General features: G+C 35.4%; 1 protein-coding gene across 3 annotated transcripts in view; it reads right to left on the minus strand.

Moving 5' to 3' along the window:
* The window catches only part of LOC114334977 (E3 ubiquitin-protein ligase Iruka), a 124,266-nt gene that overhangs the window by 23,509 nt on the left and 79,370 nt on the right, over positions 1–21,387 (minus strand). For all 3 annotated transcript variants that reach the window (XM_028285111.2, XM_050651640.1, XM_028285112.2), the window contains exon 5: positions 11,957–12,238. In XM_028285111.2, coding sequence (XP_028140912.1) covers positions 11,957–12,238 — 282 coding nt within the window. The remainder of the gene's footprint in view (positions 1–11,956; positions 12,239–21,387) is intronic.

The raw sequence follows: 21,387 nt of genomic DNA on the forward strand, positions 1-21,387 counted from the left end.
CTGGCGACAGGACTATAATATAAATCTGATTATTAAATTGGATGTAAATTGATCCGTAGAATGAATAAAAACAGAAATAATCCTAGTAAAAAATAATAATAATTACCAGAGTCAGGCAAATATGCAAGAGTGCATATGCATATGCATTTGCATATTTTTGTATTTTCTTTTGAATTTTGCATATAGTGGTATATTTAAAAATACAATTCATATAATAGGTTTTCAAAACGAATTGCGCATGTTTCTTGGAATAAAATACTGCAAATGGAATATTCCAAATAAAAGAAGCTTTAGAAGAAACTAGGTCGATTCTGTATATTCTGCGGTACTGTACTAAGTAAAATAAAATTAGATATAGGAGATAATTATTTTCATGTATGTGTGGATGAAACAATTGACTCTTTTGGACGTTACATCGCACATTTATTAATCGAATCTCTTAAAAATGAACAAGCTTGTAAATCGCATTTAATTGCTTCCAAGCAGTTGGGTAAAACCAACGCACTGTTTCAAGGTTTTTGCAAGACAGTTTAGCTAATTTTTTTCTTCCTTTAGTTGTCCCCAACGAAAAATGTTTGCTTTTTCTTTCAGATTCTGCACCTTACATGGTTAAAGTGGGAAACAATTTGAAATTTATCTCACAATAAAACACTGAAAAACGTTTGTTTTCTATACTTCCACAAAATTTATTACAACTATGTTATTACTACAGCTGTTTCGGCAAAGTGCCTTTCTCAAGTGATATATTTTACAATGTGTTTGCCTTTTTAAGTCTTTAACTGAAGAGGTTGAGGAGTGGGGAGCTGTTTGTCTCGAGTTGGTCATTCAGAATTATATCTGTATTTTTCAATTTATTAATTTCCATTGATTCTAAAAGTGATAGCTTAAGGCCTTTATTTTGAATATGTAGAATTTGAAACTCTTCATTGAAAGAATGATTATGATCTAGAAGGTGAAGTGCGTATGTAGAAGTGTCTGTTTTTCTATTGTTAAAAGCCCTTTTGTGTTCTGCTATCCGTTTGTCAAAAGTTCTGCCAGTTTGACCGATGTAAGTTTTCGGACAGTCACCACAAGTTAGTTTGTACACACCACTCTGTAGTTGCTTTCTCTTTCGGATTTTATTGTTTTTAATATGTCTTTAATATGTTTTATTGTTTAATATGTATAAAAGCCGAAAGAGAAAGCAACTACAGAGTGGTGTGTACAAACTAACTTGTGGTGACTGTCCGAAAACTTACATCGGTCAAACTGGCAGAACTTTTGACAAACGGATAGCAGAACACAAAAGGGCTTTCAACAATAGAAAAACAGACACTTCTACATACGCACTTCACCTTCTAGATCATAATCATTCTTTCAATGAAGAGTTTCAAATTCTACATATTCAAAATAAAGGCCTTAAGCTATCACTTTTAGAATCAATGGAAATTAATAAATTGAAAAATACAGATATAATTCTGAATGACCAACTCGAGACAAACAGCTCCCCACTCCTCAACCTCTTCAGTTAAAGACTTAAAAAGGCAAACACATTGTAAAATATATCACTTGAGAAAGGCACTTTGCCGAAACAGCTGTAGTAATAACATAGTTGTAATAAATTTTGTGGAAGTATAGAAAACAAACGTTTTTCAGTATTTTATTGTGAGATAAAATGAACTTCCATCAAGTAACGGTCGAATCCATCAATTAATTTGAAATTTTTTTTATCCACGTTTAGTACATACAATTTTCCTAGCACATGGTCTAAATAAGGTCGAAGAAAAAATTAGAATTAAATTTCTTCTTGTTAATAATTTAATTTCAAATATAAAAAAAATTATTCTTAATGCACCTATAAGAACTCGGTTTCTGAAATCAACTCAATTGCTGAAAAATAAAATAGTACCACAACAACTTTCATATATAAAATCAAACTATGATTTTGTGCCAAGTTGCATCCTTCAGCTACAGGATACAAGGTTATCTTTAATTGAAGCAGTTAAACTAATAACAAAAATTGAACTATCTTCCAAAATTGTTGTGGGCCAAATTGGCAAAGACATTTAAAAAAAAATTAATTCAGTCATTAATAAAAATACTGGTTTTGTATTTCTATCTAAGGTTGCAAATGTTTTAGGTCTGGTGTTTGATGAAACACTAAATAATGTAGATGTAGAGGCTGAAGTTTTAAATAATAATTTTAAATACGCTCCTATAACTTCGGTGGATGTAGAACGGAGCTTTTCTATATACAAAAATATATGTATTACAGATAGGCGACATAACTGAAAATTTTTGAAAAACATATCTTCACATATTGTTTTTTAAATGAATAATCATGTATACAGAGAGAGTCTATAATTTGGAATAAATTTAATATCTCAAATACTAATCGTTTTTTTGAAAAATGCTTAGACCCGTCGATTAGTATTTCAAATTGTCCTTTTTGACATACAATAATTATGTATACAGGGTGTCCCAATTTAGAGATATGACGTCATCGTTGATTTTCTTAAATGGCAACACTGTTATTTTGATAGCTATTTTGATAGGGTGTGTGAAGTTACACATAACTGCTAAATATCAAATTTTTATTCTGTACCATTTACAAGATAATAAAAAATAACAAAGTTATGTCTGTAATTTGGAATATTTAATAATTCAAATACTAATAATTGTTTTTTTTAATGCTCAGACCCTTCGATTAGTATTTTAATTTGTCATTTTTGACATACAATAATAATGTATACAGGGTGTCCCAATTTAGAGATATGACGTCATCGTTAATTTTCCTAAATGGCAACACTGTTATTTTGATAGCTATTTTGATAGGGTGTGTAAAGTTATACATAACTGCAAAATTTTAAATTTTTATTCCCTACCATTAACAAGATAATAGAAAATAACAAAGTATGAAAAACAAGTAATCAAACAATAATTGAATTTAATCATTTCAATTAAACAAATGCAATGTTGCCCTCAATTATTGTCACATAGTCAATGGGCAACATTATGAGCATTTGCTTAATTGAAATAATTAAATTCAATTATTATTGGATTACTTGTTTTTCATAACTTTGTTATTTTTTATTATCTTGTAAATGGTAGGAAATAAAAATTTGAAATTTTGCAGGTATGTATAACTTTACACACCCTATCAGAATAGCTATCAAAATGACAGTGTTGCCATTTAGGAAAATTAACGATGACGTCATATCTCTAAATTGGGACACCCTGTATACATTATTATTGTATGTCAAAAATGACAATTTGAAATACTAATCGACGGGTCTGAGCAATTTTCAAAAAAACAATTAGTATTTAAATTATTTAACTTATTCCAAATTACAGACATAACATTGTTATTTTTTATTATCTTGTAAATGGTAGAGAATAAAAATTTTATATTTTGCAGTTATGTGTAACTTTACACACCCTATCAAAGTAGCTATCAAATGACAGTGTTGCCATTTAAGAAAATCAACGATGACGTCATATCTCTAAAGTGGGACACCCTGTATACATTATTATTATACAGCAGACTCGCGATTATTCGAGGTATCTGGGACCGTGACTACCTCGGATATGGAAAAACTCGGTTAACACTGAGATTGGTTATGTTGATAGAAAAACACGTAAATAACCAAAACTGTGGATACTTTAATCACAAAACTAATAACTTTTACTGTCTATAAAAGATAAAAACATTTACCTTATCAATATTACTGTTTAAAAAAATATTTGATTGATTTTTGCGTAAGCTTCATTCCTGTTTTGGAGGCGGCGATGTTGCGCCAAGGTTGAAAGTTGTGACTCACCAATTATGACTTTTGCCTCGGTTAACCGAGGGGCTCGGATAACCGAGACTCGGATAATCGCGAGTCTACTGTATGTCAAAAAGAACAATATGAAATACTAATCGACGGGTCTGAGCATTTTTCAAAAAAACGATTAGTATTTGAGATATTGAATTTATTCCAAATTACAGACTCTCTCTGTATATATTTATATAGTTAAAATAATTGCTTAAAAGTTTTATTTTATTTTAATAATATCAAGCTTACAACTAATATTTTATAAAGTTATTATATTTAAACGGTTTATGAAGTGCACATTTTGTTTAAATAAATGCATATACACATTCATATTTGACACAAATAATATATGCATATTATATATCCATTTTTGACATAAATAAATGCATATGCATGCATATTTGACAGAAATAATATGCATATTGTCACGGTCCCAGGCCGGCCCTGTCAACGCCAGAACTTTCTGGCGCCGAAGTGTCTGAAACCCTGTTCGTCGGCGAGACAGCTGTTTACGAACGTATCGGCATATCTAGAAGGTCACCTAATACACCTTTCTTTTGTTGCTTTGTAAATAATGGATATCTTTCGATTTTTTCTGGAAATCAGTAGATTAATTTTTATAACTATATAAAGAGACATTTTTGAAATTAGAGTTAGTTATAAATTTGTAGTCGTCGGTCGAGTAACATTTTTCGATGTTCGGACGCGAAATAAATGTAAATGGTACATATTAGACATTTAGATAAATTGTTGTTTTAGTGTAATCTTTAATAAAGCCGTGGTTATTTTGTAACGAATAAAAATGATGTAGTATTTTAATGTTAAGTTTGTAAATTAGTGTTATTAAAGGATATAAATTCAGTGTTCTTTATTTCTTTAAGTGTAAGTTATTAAAAATAAATAAAGTCAATTAAATTAAACTTAGTGCCTAAAAACATAAACAATAAAATAGTAGAGTCAACCACGTAAAAAGACAATTACGCCACAAATGGTGTCAGAAGTGGGATACTTGAAATACATAAATTTAACGTAAATTTTCGGTTTAAATAGAGTGTGGAACTTCTAAAAATAAATAAAATATAAATCGTAATAAATAAAGTGTGTGACAATGTCTTCACAACATAAGAAAATCACTGAATTGATCGTTAAGGAGCTCCGCAACCAGTTAGAAGAGAGAGACATGGACACTACTGGGAAAAAGGCTGATCTAGTCGAACGTCTAAAGAACGCTCTTCAAGAAGAGGGCCAAGATCCAGAAACCTATTTGTTTGAAGACAAGCATGCTGCTTTGATTTCGTCAATTACATCGTTAGAGAACAAAGTTTCCGGAGACATTACATCATTAGAAAAAAAAGTTTCTAGTGACATTTCGAAAGTTTCGGGTGATATTTCATCCCTTGAAAGCAAGATGACTAACGAGATCTCTGCTAGCATCTCTAAAGTTACCTCCGATTTTGATGACAAGATATCATCCCTAAAATCTACTTTTGAAGAAAAGATCAAGGAAATAGAAAAGAAAATGGAGGAAACGGAAAAAGTAGACAAAGTGATGGAACCCATCTTAACAGATATTAAAGATGATGAAACCAAATACAAATTGGAGCCACGGTCGATAGTTGAAGGGAGTGTAGGTCATGCTCGTGTTAAGGTGCCAAATTTCGACGGAAAGTCATCATGGAACAACTACATGAAACAGTTCGAATCGGCGGCCAGAGCGAACGGATGGTCCGAAAAAGAAAAAGCTGTAAACCTCACTATTGCTCTTCGAGGCGACGCTTTGGATGTCCTCCAGACCATAGCCGTAGAGGAGACAGATGACTTCGAGCAGCTTAAAAAGAGACTGAATATGCGATACGGGCACGAACATTTAGAGCATGTCTATCAGTCGCAGTTTAAAAATCGAAGACAAAAGAAAGATGAAGCTCTTCAAGAATACGAGGTCGATATTGCCAGGTTGGTACGATATGCATATCCAACAGCTCCCGAAGACATGATGGAAAAGTTGGCTGTTCAAACATTTATTGATGGCCTTCGTGATCATGAAATGCAAAGAACACTGCGATTAGCTCGTCACAAGACGCTGGTCGATGTCTTGTCTGCCGCCCTCGAATACGAATCAGCTACCCAGGCCTCTGGTGGGTACAGTAAAGTGAGGACTGTGAAAGAGGAACAGGATGAGGACAAACTTGACCAGCTTGTTAATATGATGAAAGACATTGCATCCAGGAAAACGAAGACATAAGGTGCTGGAACTGTGGTGAAATGGGACACGTACGGGGTTCATGTAAGTACCCTAGGTACAATAACAATCAAGAGACTCACCAGCAGGAAAACTAGAACGGGTCGGCCTTAGGGGGGCAGCTTCGACCCGCAACTTTTCCAAAGACCCTCTCATACTAATAGCTTCTTTGAAATGTCGTGAAGATAGTGTATATGTGGATGGAGAAATAAATGGTAAAAAGTATACATTGTTGGTGGATACCGGAGCGACCAGGACCATTATACGACCGTCAGTTTTAAACAGCCGTAAAAAACTCTTACCAACGAGGTTGCGACTGCGGACTGCCACAGGTGAAAACGCCAACACCCATGGAGAAATCCAGATACAATTAGGGATTGGAGCAGAAAAGTTCGTCCATACTGTCATAGTTGCAGACATCGAAGAAGATGTTATATTAGGAATGGACGTAATGAATTTGCATGGATTTCAATTGGATTTTAAGAATAGGGTAATCAAAGTTGGCAACGAGGAGGTATTTCTTCATCCACACGATGACAGCACTGTGCTAGCAGCCATTAAAGAAGATACAGTTGTGCCTGCGAGGAGTGAAACGATCATCGTAGCGCGGCTACAGGGAATTGTGGAAGAAGGAACACCTGTTATGATGGAGCCATGGAACCACGACGAGGAGGTTGGCCGAGGAATCATAATTGGAAAGGAATTGGTTACTTCTGCTAAAGAAATTCCCGTGAGATTGATTAATGTCAATGACTACCCAGTGACCATCAAGAAGGAGACAAAAGTAGGAACTTGTGTACCCGTGACGTCCATAATCCGGCAGACGACAACATCAGATAATTCCAACGACAAGTTCGACCAAATGGTTGCAGTTGCAGGCCAATCTCTAAATCAAATGGAAAAAAGGAAATTAAGGGAATTTCTTAGGCAATATCGTGACATATTCGTACCGAAAGGAGGAAAGACAGGAAGAACGACAGTTGTCAAACATAAAATTGACACTGGTACCGCTAGGCCAATTCGTCAAACAGCTCGACGATTACCACAGGCGAAGAGAGAGGAAGCTGAAAGGATTGTTCAAGAAATGAAGAAAGACGGGGTGATAGAAACTTCTACGAGCCCATGGGTCTCTCCGGTGGTCCTGGTCAAGAAGAAAGATGGAACTACGAGGTTCTGTGTGGACTACCGTTTGTTGAACAATGTTACTAAGAAAGATAGTTATCCTCTGCCTCGGATCGACGACACGTTGGACACATTGGCTGGAAGTAAATTGTTTTCTACGTTGGACTTGAAGTCTGGATATTGGCAGGTAGAGATGGATCCAGTGGACAAAGAGAAGACGGCCTTTACGACAGGATCTGGATTATGGGAATTCAACGTTATGCCGTTTGGACTCTGTAATGCTCCTGCGACATTTGAGAGGCTGATGGAAAATGTGTTGAGAGGGTTATCTTGGAAAACATGCCTGGTGTATTTAGACGACATAATCGTTTTGGGGGAGACGTTTGAAGACCACCTGAAGAATTTAGAAGACGTTTTTAATCGACTTAAAGCTGCCCAGTTAATGTTAAATCCCAAGAAATGCCAGCTATTTCAAAGTAAAGTCAATTATTTAGGCCATATAGTCAGCAAAGAAGGAGTGGCCGTGGACAAAGGAAAAATCGATTCCATTAAGGAATGGCCTGAACCAACTGATAAACATCAAGTGAGAAGTTTTCTGGGACTATGTACTTACTACCGGAGGTTCATTAAGAAGTTTGCAGATATCGCTAAGCCATTAACGCGACTTACAGAGGAAGCAAGAGATTATTGCTGGGATGGAGACTGCCAAACGGCCTTTGAAACTTTGAAGAGGCATTTAATTACAGCGCCAATATTAGGGTATCCACTGCCAGAAGGAGAGTTCATCTTAGATACGGATGCAAGTAATGTGGGAATTGGAGGAGTGCTGTCGCAGATCCAAGGAGGACAGGAACGAGTCCTTGGATATTTTAGTAAAGTGCTTTCAAAACCTGAACGAAATTATTGCGTCACGAGAAGAGAACTTCTAGCAGTAGTAAAATCAGTGGAACACTTCTATCAATACCTCTACGGAAGGAAGTTTCTAATCCGAACCGACCATGCCGCCCTTAAATGGTTAATGCAGTTTAAGAATCCAGAGGGTCAGATAGCCAGATGGATTGAACGACTTCAAGAATATGATTTCAAGATCGAGCATCGGGCCGGAGTTAGCCACAGAAACGCTGATTCTCTATCTAGAAGACCGTGTCCAGCAGAATGTTCCCATTGCAACAAAACAGAGTCGAAGGAAGCAGCAGTACTAAGAACAACAGTGGTCAACGACGAGTGGACGCCTACCAAGATCAAGGAAGAACAAGAAAAAGATCCAGTTTTACAGAAGATTCGAAAATGGAAAGAAGAAAATCGTCGACCATCTTGGCAAGAAATATCAAGCCTAGGCTCAGTAGTTAAGACGTATTGGGCCCAGTGGGACTCATTTATCTTGGAAGACAGTTTGCTTAAACGAGTAATAGAAAATGATGATGGTTCAGTGAGGAGAACACAGTTGGTGATTCCAAAGAGCAGAGTAGCCGAAGTACTTCGTCAGTTACACGACAGTCCATCAGGAGGGCATTTTGGTGTAAAGAAGACCCTTCAGAGAATTCGGGAACGATTTTATTGGATGAATAGTTCCGACGATGTGAAGGACTGGTGTAAGAAATGTACTACCTGTGCTACAAGTAACGGACCCTACCGGAAAAGAAAGGCTCCTATGAGACAATACAATGTTGGAAGTCCGTTTGAAAGAATAGCTTTGGATATTGCCGGGCCATTTCCAGAAAGTGACAATGGATGCAAATACATGTTGGTGGTAATGGATTACTTCACGAAATGGGTTGAGATCTACGCAATTCCAGACCAGAAGGCCGCCACTATTGCAGATGTGCTAATCAGAGACTGTATCAGCCGATTCGGAGTACCTCTGGAGATCCATAGTGACCAAGGAAGAAACTTTGAGAGCGATCTATTTCAAGGAATCTGTGATAAACTAGGCATGAAGAAGACAAGAACCACGGCCTATCACCCGCAATCGGATGGAATGGTGGAGCGTATGAATAGGACAGTCGGCAAGTATTTGACAAAGATGGTGTCCAATCATCAACGAGACTGGGACCAGTACCTTCCGTTCTTCGCAATGGCCTATAGATCTGCTGTTAACGAATCAACTGGCCAAACACCAGCAAAAGTCCTATTTGGACGTGAAATGCGTCTACCCTGTGATCTAGAGTTTGGATGTCGACCTGGAGAAGATGTTGCTGGTGAGGATTACGTGAATGAATTACGAAGAAGAATGGACGATATACATGAGTTGGTCCGTTCTAATCTTCAGATCGCTAGCGACCGAATGAAGAAACGATACGATACCCAAGCTGAAAAGGGATGTTTCAAGGAGAACGACAAAGTCTGGCTTTATAATCCAAAGAAGCGAACAGGCTGCTCTCCCAAGTTGCAGCAGTTCTGGGAAGGTCCGTACCTCATTGTCAAGAAAATCAATGACGTTATCTACCGAATAAGCAAGATTCCTAGGGGAAAGCCGATGATAGTTCACCATAACCGGTTGGCGCCGTACGAGGGAGACCACGACGTAGATGAAGAAGTGGAAGTCAACCAAGTTCGAGAAATACCTGACCTCACGTTTGAGGAGTTCATGGGGGCCTATGGAGGTACCGGTAAAGCAAGACATGGTGTTACCACTGAAGAAAAGCGAGATTTACTCGCACTTCCCGATGACTATTCACTGGCCCATACCATCCCGGCCAGTATCAAAGACGCACGAGGGTTGGCATCCGCCTTCCGAATGAAGTTTGGTCGAGTTGCAGAACTTCAATGCCAACTGCCAGCTCCTGGCAAAGCATTGAAACTCCAAGATGCATCACGTTATCTATTCTATCTGGTAACAAAAGACACTGTCCATGACCAACCTACCTACCAAGATGTATGGGATGCATTAATTCAATTGAGAGAGCACGTGTTGGAGTCCGACGTGCAAAAGTTAGCCATGCCAAAGTTAGAATGCAGCCAATTAGACTGGAGAGTTATCCGAAATATGGTAGAAGAAATTTTCCAAGACACCGAGGTCCAGGTGTTAGTCTGTTGCAATCCGCATAGTTACTGGTGCGGAGAGAAGACCGTCCCCTGTCACTTTTATACAACTGGGAGTTGTAAAAGAGGGTCCAGTTGCAGATACCAGCATCCAGTTCCAGTCCCGACAAGGTTCCAGGAGGAACCATCTTTTGAGGAGGGGGCAATGTCACGGTCCCAGGCCGGCCCTGTCAACGCCAGAACTTTCTGGCGCCGAAGTGTCTGAAACCCTGTTCGTCGGCGAGACAGCTGTTTACGAACGTATCGGCATATCTAGAAGGTCACCTAATACACCTTTCTTTTGTTGCTTTGTAAATAATGGATATCTTTCGATTTTTTTTGGAAATCAGTAGATTAATTTTTATAACTATATAAAGAGACATTTTTGAAATTAGAGTTAGTTATAAATTTGTAGTCGTCGGTCGAGTAACATTTTTCGATGTTCGGACGCGAAATAAATGTAAATGTAAATGGTACATATTAGACATTTAGATAAATTGTTGTTTTAGTGTAATCTTTAATAAAGCCGTGGTTATTTTGTAACGAATAAAAATGATGTAGTATTTTAATGTTAAGTTTGTAAATTAGTGTTATTAAAGGATATAAATTCAGTGTTCTTTATTTCTTTAAGTGTAAGTTATTAAAAATAAATAAAGTCAATTAAATTAAACTTAGTGCCTAAAAACATAAACAATAAAATAGTAGAGTCAACCACGTAAAAAGGCAATTACGCCACAATATACATGCGCATATATCTTACTTTTCAGCCTGCATATTTGCCTGACTTTGATAATTACTTTCACTTTTTCAAAAATGTTAATAATAACTTGGGGATAAACTTGCTGCCTTGGTACAAAAGCCGAGGTAGTTTTGGGAGGGGTCCGGACCCCATAGACCCCTCCCTTGGCTACGTGCCTGGAGCCGAAATAACCAAAGCCGAAATAGGATCAGTCAGAACATTACCATCAATGACTTTAACTTTGAGCGCGTTAGAGAATCTAAGTATCTTGGAACAACAATAAGTAATTATATCCGATAATAATGGACCACAAGAAATAAACAATAGGATACAAGTCCGCAACAGAACAGATGTCTTTATGCCCTTCGAAACCTTATAAAATCTAAACAACTAACAAGACGTACAGAGATACAACTATATAAAACAATTATACGAACCGTAATGATGTAAGGCAGCGAAACGTAGACGATAACAAAGGCAAACTAAGAGAGATTATGTGTTTGGGAAAGAAAAATCCTAAGGAAGATCTTTGGGTCTGTGCCTGATAAAGCAGCAGGACAATATAAGATAAGAACTAACAAAGAGGTCGAAGAACTATACCCAGACACCAACATAATAAAATAAAGTCCAGAAGAAAGGCTGGTGTGGGAAAGAATTCCCAACTGAGAGAAGACCACGTGGACGCCCTCGACTCCAGTGGCGAGATAATATGACCTGAAAGCTATGAGCGTGGAGAACTGGACGGAGATTGCTCAAGGCAGAGAAGAGTGGAGGCATGTTGTTGAGTCATCTAAAACCCACGAAGGATTGTGACGCAACGGAGTAAGTAAGTATACTCTATCAAGCTGTTGGCACCAAAATCAAATATCTTACGAATTTTTTACATCCACGATTACATGGATCAATACAATAGTTTCGCATTGTTTGTGACTTATTATTACTAAAGCCTATACTCCTTGAAATTGTGATTATTGCAGTGAAAAATCAATTGATGAAGACTTTAATTTTAACTATACATGTAACAGTAAAAAAACTTACCTCCATTACTTGAAGTACCACCAGAATCCTGGTTATTGTCGCTATTTGTTTGTTCATCACTTCCTAAATTCTGTCTACAAATCGGACAGGTGCCGTGCAGTTCTAACCATGGTCGGATGCAAGGTTCATGATAAATATGCAAACATGGCAATTGACGAACGTTTTCCCGTAACTGGAAATCTTCCCAACACACCGAACATTGTAGCTTCGCAGTTACTTGTTCTTCCGTCACTTCGACTACGGGGAGGGCATCTATTATTTCTTTTGACACCGGGGGAGGACCTAAAAAAATAATAAATAAAATAATAAAAATTTTTTTGTTATTTTCCGACATGGGTTTTAAATAGAAACTTTTCTAATTCCTAATTAGGTTTGTCCGTCACAGTTCGGACGAGAATTTTAGTTATTAACATATAAGGGTCAAAAATGACAGTTTTTTCGTTTAAATCGCTACAGGTAAAAATAGGGTTATTAAATATCTTATTTGGAGTATTCATCTTATTAGGTGAGCAAAGGTTTAAAATGGCAGTTTTTAAATTTTGGTCCGACCATTTGTTGCTTCGCTAATTGCAAGATAAGACTAAAATTATGAAAATAAAAAATTTGCTACAACTTTTACGAAAATGAATTTAAAACTTTCATATTCCATGAAAAGTTGAGACAACCAGTACATATCATGCCCACAAAATTTCAAGACGATTCGTCAATTAGTTTAAAGTTTCTTCAATTTGTTTATCCCAAAGAGCTTTTTTTGCAATGCTATTGTTCAGAAAATAATAATGATACAGTAATTCTGTGAAAATCACATGAAAGAAGAACACTTATATTTTGAAAGTATTTAAAAAAATCAATAAAAAGTCATTTTTATCATTTCGAAAAAAATTTACTAAAGTAGAGTCATTTTTGGCTTAAAAACAATTTGAATAGCTTTGTTAATATTGACAGTACTTTGGTATTTCAAAAGCTGGTATTTTTACACGAATTTTCAAAAAAAAACTTTTGGCCTAGGTTAATTGCGGTCAATGTTAGGCACTTTTATTACTTAATTCACAGTTACTTCTATATAGGTACATAAAATTCACCTGTAACAGTGTTAGTTACCATACTCCTCCGAAACGGCTTGACCGATTTTTATGAAATTTTACACGTATATCCTGTAGGACTGAGAGTATGTTTTAATATAATTTTCATACCCATAAATTAAAAGGGGGATTGCCCCCCTGATTTTTTTTTATTTTCTTGGACAAAAATTGTCTACGTTAATATTACAGAATTAAAAAATATATACAACCCTTAATTTTCACTCTTCTATCACCAACCCCTATTTTTTAATAGTCATCTATATATTTACATGTATAAAATTCTCCCGTCACAGTGTTAGTTGCCATACTCCTCCGAGACCGCTTGACCGATTTTTATGAAATTTTATAATATATGTATATTCGGTAGGTTTTACAATCGGTCGTAATCTATTTTTCATATCCCTGAGTGAATAGGGGGGTTTCCCCTAACATTTTCGAATGTTAGGTGGGGATATGTGTACCGGGTGTCCCAATAAGAATGGCTCTCGGCTATATCTCAGGAACCGTTTATAGTAGAGCTTTGAAATAAAAAATTTTATAACAAAAGTTGCCTCAGGAAAAGCCTGGAAATTATTTTCATAATTGTGAGACCACCGCTAGAGGGCGTAATTGAATATCAAAAATTAAAAAATCTAAATTTTACAAAATTTTCCTAATGAAGGGGCACTGGAAATCCGATCGTCGTATTCTTCATAAAATTCTACGCATACTTGATTTGACAAGTTTAGGCCTACCTTTGGAAATAAGAGGTGGGGGTGAGTGGGAACCTTGTTATGAAAAACTGGCTGTGAGTCCGGTTCTGCTTAATCAAATTTTGCAAACTTGGTCTTGTTGAAGATAGATCTTTTTCGTCAATGTAAAAGTTATGATTTCGAACCAACTTACTGAGTAATATGCCATCTAGAAGGCGTTATTTAATTTTTTTCAGAAATCTAGTGTTCCTTGGAAAATATTAAATACAAACATGCATTTTTAATACTATATTACAAAATTAGACAAAATTAGCAACAGAATAGCGAAAACCGCATGTTAATACCTTTTTTCTATCTCGAGATATCTTACAAAACGTGTAAATTTAAAAACATAACTGTTACTGTCACCGGTAAACGAAATAATTCATTAAAAGTAGTGTGCTATGGAAACAACAAAAAAACATTTTCCAGCTCTCAGCGTATATTAGGTCTTTTCAACGCTTCTCATTTGTTTCGAGCCTCGTTCATATCTCGTATATTAATATTATACACGGATTATACGGCATATGACAGAGGCTCGAAACAAATGAGAAGCGTTGAAAAGCCCTATTACAAAGAAATAAAAACAACTATTTAGTGATGACATAAACGTTCAAATTTTTGCCCATCATTTTCGTTGCAAACATTTACTCTTTCAAGAGTAGATTGAACAGCAGTCTCAATTTCTGCTCTCGATATTCTTTGAATGGCGTTTAGTATTCTCTGGATAATGTATTCTAGAGTAGTGTATGATGGGCAACAATTTGAATATTTAGGTCGTCACTAAGTAGTTCTTTTTGTTCTGTGTTTTAGGTCGTCACTAAGTAGTTCTTTTTGTTCTGTGTTATATTTAATTTTAATAGTATTGCTTCTCTTTATATTGTTGTTTTAATTAATTATATTTTTATACGTTGACATCTGGAAAATGTTATTTTGTTTTTTTCCACAGCACACTACTTTTCATTAACTTAGTTTACCGGTGATAGTAACAGTTATGTATAAAATTTACACGTTTCTCGAGATATCTTGAGATAGAAAAAAGGTATCGACATGCGGTTTTCGCTATTCTATTGCTAATTTAATCTAATTTTATAAAGTATGATTAAAAATGCATACTTGTATTTAATATTTTCCAAAGAAAACTAGATTTCAGAAAAAAATTAAATAACGCCTCCCAGCTGGCTTATTACTTATTAGGATGGTTCAAAATTATCACGCTTACATTGAAGAAAAAGATCTGTCTTCAACAAGACCCAGTTTTCAAAATTTGATTTAGCAGAACCGGACTTACAGCCATTTTTTCATAACAAGGTTCCCACTCACCCCCACCTCTTATTTGCAAAGGTAGAGTTAAACTTGTTAAATCAAATATGCGCAGAATTTGATGAAGAATACAATAATCGGATTTCCAGTGCCCCTTTATTAGGAAAATTTTGTAAAATTTAGATTTTTTTATTTTTGATATTCAATTACGCCCTCTAGCGGTGGACCCACAATTATGAAAATAATTTCCAGGCTTTTCCTGAGGCAACTTTTGTTATAAATTTTTTTATTTCAAAGCTCTACTATAAACGGTTCCTGAGATATGGCCGAGAGCCATTCTTATTGGGACACCCGGTACATAACGTACTCTACAAGTGTTTCAGTATGTTTAAACCATTTCTTTGGACTAATACCAATTAGAAAATTAGTTAGTGCAGATGTGAAGTTAGATAGTTTTTCAGTCGCTATCTAATTTGTAAAAAAAGTATTTTAAGTCTCTCCTATTAAGCTATTGATATAAAAATTGATAATTGTCAGTGTCAGTAGAAAAAGTAATAAAACATTGGAAAATTTGTAAAAAGAACGGAATTCTGACTGAGTTTCCATTAATTAGTTACAGCTAACCTAAATTGATTGGTTTTTACTTCGAAACCTGGCAAATTAAGGAGTAGAACAAGATAAAGAAGTTAAGAGTAGAACAAGATAAAGAAGTTAATCTAAAGTAAAAGTTATCTTGTTCGAAACATTTTGGTGCCGAAACCCGGGAATCTAAGTAATTAAGAAGAGGTTAGCTGCTCTCCAAAGGAAGCAAACAGTAATTTTAAGTTCAAAGGTAAACTACTGTCTACAACGATGTCAGCAAGCGAAGGTTAAAGTAAGCGTATATCAAGGCCCCCTCCAAGAATGACATATAATGAGTTTGGAAATCCAATAGATGCCCCAACTACAGTGATCGTAAGACAACCAAAAGTCAATTCAAGCCGAAGAAGCTCATTGTCACGAGCTTCAACAAGGAGTAACCAGTCCATAATCGACCTTGAAAAAGAATATGCCTTAAGAAACAAACTCTCCGAGACAGAAGAAAAGATTGCTGAACTACAAATTAAGATCATAGAAGAAGAAGAAAAGATTGAACAATGCTCTGAGGACTTTTCAACCTTGAAAGAAATCTCTCCAGAAGACTTAAGTGTAGATGAGGCTGAGAAGCTAGTTAATGTACAAAAAAACCTGCAAAAAGGTAAGAAGACATTGAGTCATTTTCAACTAAAACTACAAGGCCTTCAATCGTTAAGTTTAATTCAAGAAGAAAGGCTTAATAATCTTGAAAAGTTTAAAAAGAAAAAAGCTGAAGTCATTCGACAATCAATCGCTGAAGACCAGTATTTGGGATCTGATGATGATGGTGAAGTTATCGAAACCAATCATTCAAATGAAGTGAACATACAAACTGAAGTGGAAGAGATACCCCAAGTTAAAGATCTACCAGAATCAAACGAAATAGAAGACAAGCGATGGTACCTGCCTCATTTCTTTGCCTTTCACCCGGGTAAAAAGTCAAGACTTGTATTTGATGCAGCTGCAAGAAGTAAAGGAAAGTCATTTAATGATTTCGTTTACACTGGACCCGATCTGCTACAACAACTCGCTGCTGTTCTGATGAGATTTCGAAGACATCGATTTGTTGCTATTTCTGAAGACATCAAGCAGATGTTTCACCAAGTTGCACTGAGAATAGAAGATCGACCAGCCCAGACGCTTTTGAATCGTGAAATGAATTGTAATCGAGAACTCCAACTTAACATCTGTTGCTTTTGTGATGCTAACGAAGAAGCGTTTGCAGTTGTGGCTTACGTACGAGATCATGCGAGAGGGAGCGTAAGTGTTTCAATCATCGCAGGAAAAGGAAAAGTAGCAAGATCCAAAGGAATGCCAATACCAAGATTGGAACTTGATGCTGCTGTTGAAGGAGCCAAGGTGAAGGCGTATGTGGAAAAAGCTTTTGGACAAGAACTTAACTTTGCAAGCTCTTTTCTATGGATTGATTTAAGAACTGTAATGTGTTGGCTGACTTCACGAACGGGAATATTCAGCCAATATGTAACCAATCGAGTAAACCTTAAACTGGACTACTCTACGTTGGATCAGTGGAATTGGATCAACACGGTGGAAAATGTTGCCGATGATGCTACACGCTTAAGAGGCTCAACAAAGATGTCAACTTCTTGTCGTTGGCTTAATGGAATCAGTTTTCTAAAATCGGAGGAAAATAAATGGCCAAGGATTTCGACATTACCAACCGCGGATGATAGTCTACTTAAGAAACGGGCAATAATCAACTTCATTCATGAGAGGGAGCCGTTATGGAAAATGCCTGTTCCGGATGCCAAGAAATATCTAACGTGGATTCAACTGATTATAAAAACAGCAAGCTTCATCAAATCTTTTCGATTTAAGATTCAAAAAGTTGGAGAAGATAATATGAGCCTTGCTGATGTGAAACGAGCTCAGCTACTTTGGGTGAAACAAGTTCAACTGGATTGTTTTGCTGAAGAAATCAAACAGTTGCTCCAGAAAGGAACCGTCTCCACTAAAAGTAAGCTTTATCAATTCATTCCATTTTTGAATGAAAACGGAGTCATGGTCGTGGAAGGAAGACCGATAGTGGAAGGAAAGTGCGATAGAGTTCCAGATTAAGACAAGCAAGTTTCCACCCAGTTTGGATGGAAATCAATCAAGAAGATTGAAAATTTAAATAATTATTTAAATTTCATTAATGTCATTATTTTTCAGTCATTTGGTTGTTATTCGTGATTCATTTTAATTGGTTTTAAATTACTTTAAGATTAGTTAATCTTAGAGAGGGAGAATGTTTCAGTATGTTTAAACCATTTCTTTGGACTAATACCAATTAGAAAATTAGTTAGTGCAGATGTGAAGTTAGATAGTTTTTCAGTCGCTATTCACTTTTCAATGAAAATGGCAAATTTTCAACCACGAATAACTACAAAGTATCGAGTTTTCAAAAAAAAATTATAGAACAGTTTTTGTTTAGAATTAAGTTATCTAGCCACTTCCGTGGTTATTTTAAGCAAAAAAGCTTCCAACACTTGGAACGGGTGGGAACCGCTGTTAGGACTTTTAACCTTTATAAAAAATGGCAACGGTGGCAACACCGCGCGCGCCTCAGTGACACCTAAAAACTAGAATTCGGGAACGAATGTTGTTAAGAGTGTAGACAAGAAAACAGACTACAGATGAATACACGAACCAAGAAGTGTATTTTGTGTAATTTGTACCTCTTTCAATTAATTACAAGTATCATACAGTCCACTAGTGTTTATTTCGATTATCAGCGACAGGAAACGAGTAAATTCCAAACATTTTGGTCAAAAGAGCCGAATTTATTATCTATTAGCCGGCATGAGGCAATATTAGCGCCAAAAACTAGTAGACGCTAACCAAGTTAATAGTTCCAAGTTCTAGTGTCATTTCCAGTGGCCCAATTCAGCGAAAGAGAAGTACGTACAGCAAGGTACGCGACAAGCGACAGCTATTCATCAGGACCACTGCAAATAAAGGTCAGATCCTTCCATTTTTATATATTTCATTCTTAACCGATCATTTTATAATTAGTTGGTTTATTTGACAATAATTATAAACGATTTTATGCAATTCTATCAATATCAATCTAGTTAAATGATATTACCTTCTGTTTGCGATATTTGTGTACAATTATATATGTGTTTTCATATTTAATTTCAATAATAATCCATAGTTAAATTATAAGTACCCATTTGTCGAGTTTATCAATTTTATTTACTAAGATGGCGACCTCAAATGAAGTAGTAGTAGTAGACGATTTAAAAGATTTAGTTAGACTTCGTGGAACAAATAAACAAAAGTTAACTTTGCTAGAGAAATTCATTACTAAAACAAAAGACAAGGGTGACTTTGCTATTCAAGATGTTCAATTTAGATATGATAATCATATAAACTTACTAAATGATTTTGATATAGTTCAAACAGAGATAGAAAAGAAATGTTCTGAGGGTCAATTACCGGAGCACTATTCAGAAAGAGAGGAGTTTGAAAATCGATTTTATGCGGCACAAGCATATTTAAAAACCATTTTAAGACCGGTAGCGGTAAACAGTAATAACGTACAATACGGTCAATTAGGTCAATCTAGTGAATTTAAAGCAGTGAGTGATCCCCTGCAAAATGTCCTATTACCGAGAATAAAATTGCAAACGTTCTCTGGGGAGTTTCAATTTTGGGTTAGTTTCAAAAATAGCTTCAATGCGACCATTGCGAATAATGCATCCCTTAGTGATGGGCAGAAGTTTCATTTCTTGAAGGCTTCTTTGCAAGGGTACGCAGCCAGTTGTATTGAAGGTTTAGAGAGCGTAGATCAACCATTTCAGAAAGCCTGGGATTTATTATGCGATAGGTTCGATAAAAAACAGTTTTTAATAGACAGCCACTTTAAATCATTACTAAATTTAACCATGATGCAAAAAGATAATTATAATTATGCTAGTTTTCGAAATATGTTAGACGAGATATCCAAACATTTAACTTCCTTGGAAGGTATAGACGTACCAAAAGAAAAGTTATATGATTCATTTATGATACATATCTTAATCAACAAGTTCCAGAAAAATACTATACGCGAATGGAAAGAAACTAAGGTTGCAAACGATTTGCCTACTTTAGAACATTTTATCATTTTTTTAAAAAATAAGACGGACATACTACAAAGTTTGGATGAATCTCAAACGGCTAAATCACAGTCTTCAAGTTCAAATAAGTATCATAACAGATCTAACAATCTAGTGCACTTTGCGGTTAAAAACCGATGTAATTTTTGTAGAAAGGAACATTCAATTTATAAATGTCCCACCTTTAAAGCGTTATCAGTCGAAGAGAGGTTTCGGAAAGTTAGAAAACTTAAATTATGTGAAAATTGTTTATTAAGTGGTCATGATAAGAGAAATTGTAAATTTGGTCCATGTCCTGTTTGTAAGACTCACAAACATAACACGTTGCTTCATAAAGATTATGCAGAAGTTTCAATTCGTGACACTAATCATCAAGTAAGTTCACCTAGTACTTTTGATCATAGAAATGATGGTGTAGAACAGCAAATAAGTATAAATTTTGCAAAAAATGAGAGTCAAGTTTTATTAGCTACAGTTATGTGTAATATTAAAGACCAAGATGGTAAGTTTCATAAGTGCCGAGCATTACTTGATTGCGGTGCACAAATGAATTTAATCACCGAACGCTTTTGCAATAAATTAAAACTACAATTAACTGATACAAACTGTTCAATTACTGGTATTAGTCAGCGTTCTTCTAACATTAGTAAAAAATGTTCATTAAAAATATTTTCACAATTTTCAGATTTCAATTCTAGTATATCATGTCTTGTAGTACCCGTTATATCAAGTAGATTACCTGCTTATCCTATTGATATGAATAATATTCGATTACCTCACAATATTAATTTAGCAGATCCAGAATTCAATTGTCCTAAAGAAATTGACTTGTTATTAGGCGCTCACATTTTTTGGGATCTTATATTGCAAGATAAAATATCATTAGGTAAAAATCTTCCATTACTAATCAATACTCATTTAGGTTGGGTTGTAACAGGTACAGTTCCAATTAATTCAGATAAATATGTATGCAATTTTGTTGAAGTACACATCCCTGAAGATGATCAATTAAAAAAGTTTTGGGAACTAGAGGATGTTCAAACCAAGAATGAATTTCTGTCTCAAGACGATCTCATTTGCGATATTTAAACAAGACACATCTCGTAATGAGAATGGACAATTCGTGGTAAAATTACCATTAAAATATTCTCCTAGTCTATTAGGTGATTCAAAGCAAACAGCTATTAAAAGATTTAAGTCATTAGAATCAAAATTCTCCAATTCCTATTTTAAACAACTCTATTTTGAATTTATTCATGAATATGAAAACCTAGGTCATATGAGTAAAATTTCTATTAATTCAGAACATTCCTATTTTTTACCACATCATGGTATATTAAAAGAGTCTAGTGTAACTACAAAACTTAGAACTGTCTTTGATGGAAGCTGCCAGAGCTCATCAGGATATTCTCTTAATGACCTTCAATATGTAGGTCCTAAAGTGCAAAACGATATTTTAAACATTTTGCTAAGATTCAGAATTTATAAATATGTTGTATCAGCAGATATTTCTAAAATGTACAGACAGATACTCATACATCCAGAACATAAATATTTACAACAAATTCTTTGGCGTGAAAATAATAATGAAGAATTTTCTATTTATCAACTGAATACTGTCACATATGGCACTA

The sequence above is a fragment of the Diabrotica virgifera genome, chromosome 5 (assembly GCF_917563875.1).
Source record: "Diabrotica virgifera virgifera chromosome 5, PGI_DIABVI_V3a".
In the NCBI taxonomy this organism is placed as follows: domain Eukaryota; kingdom Metazoa; phylum Arthropoda; class Insecta; order Coleoptera; family Chrysomelidae; genus Diabrotica; species Diabrotica virgifera.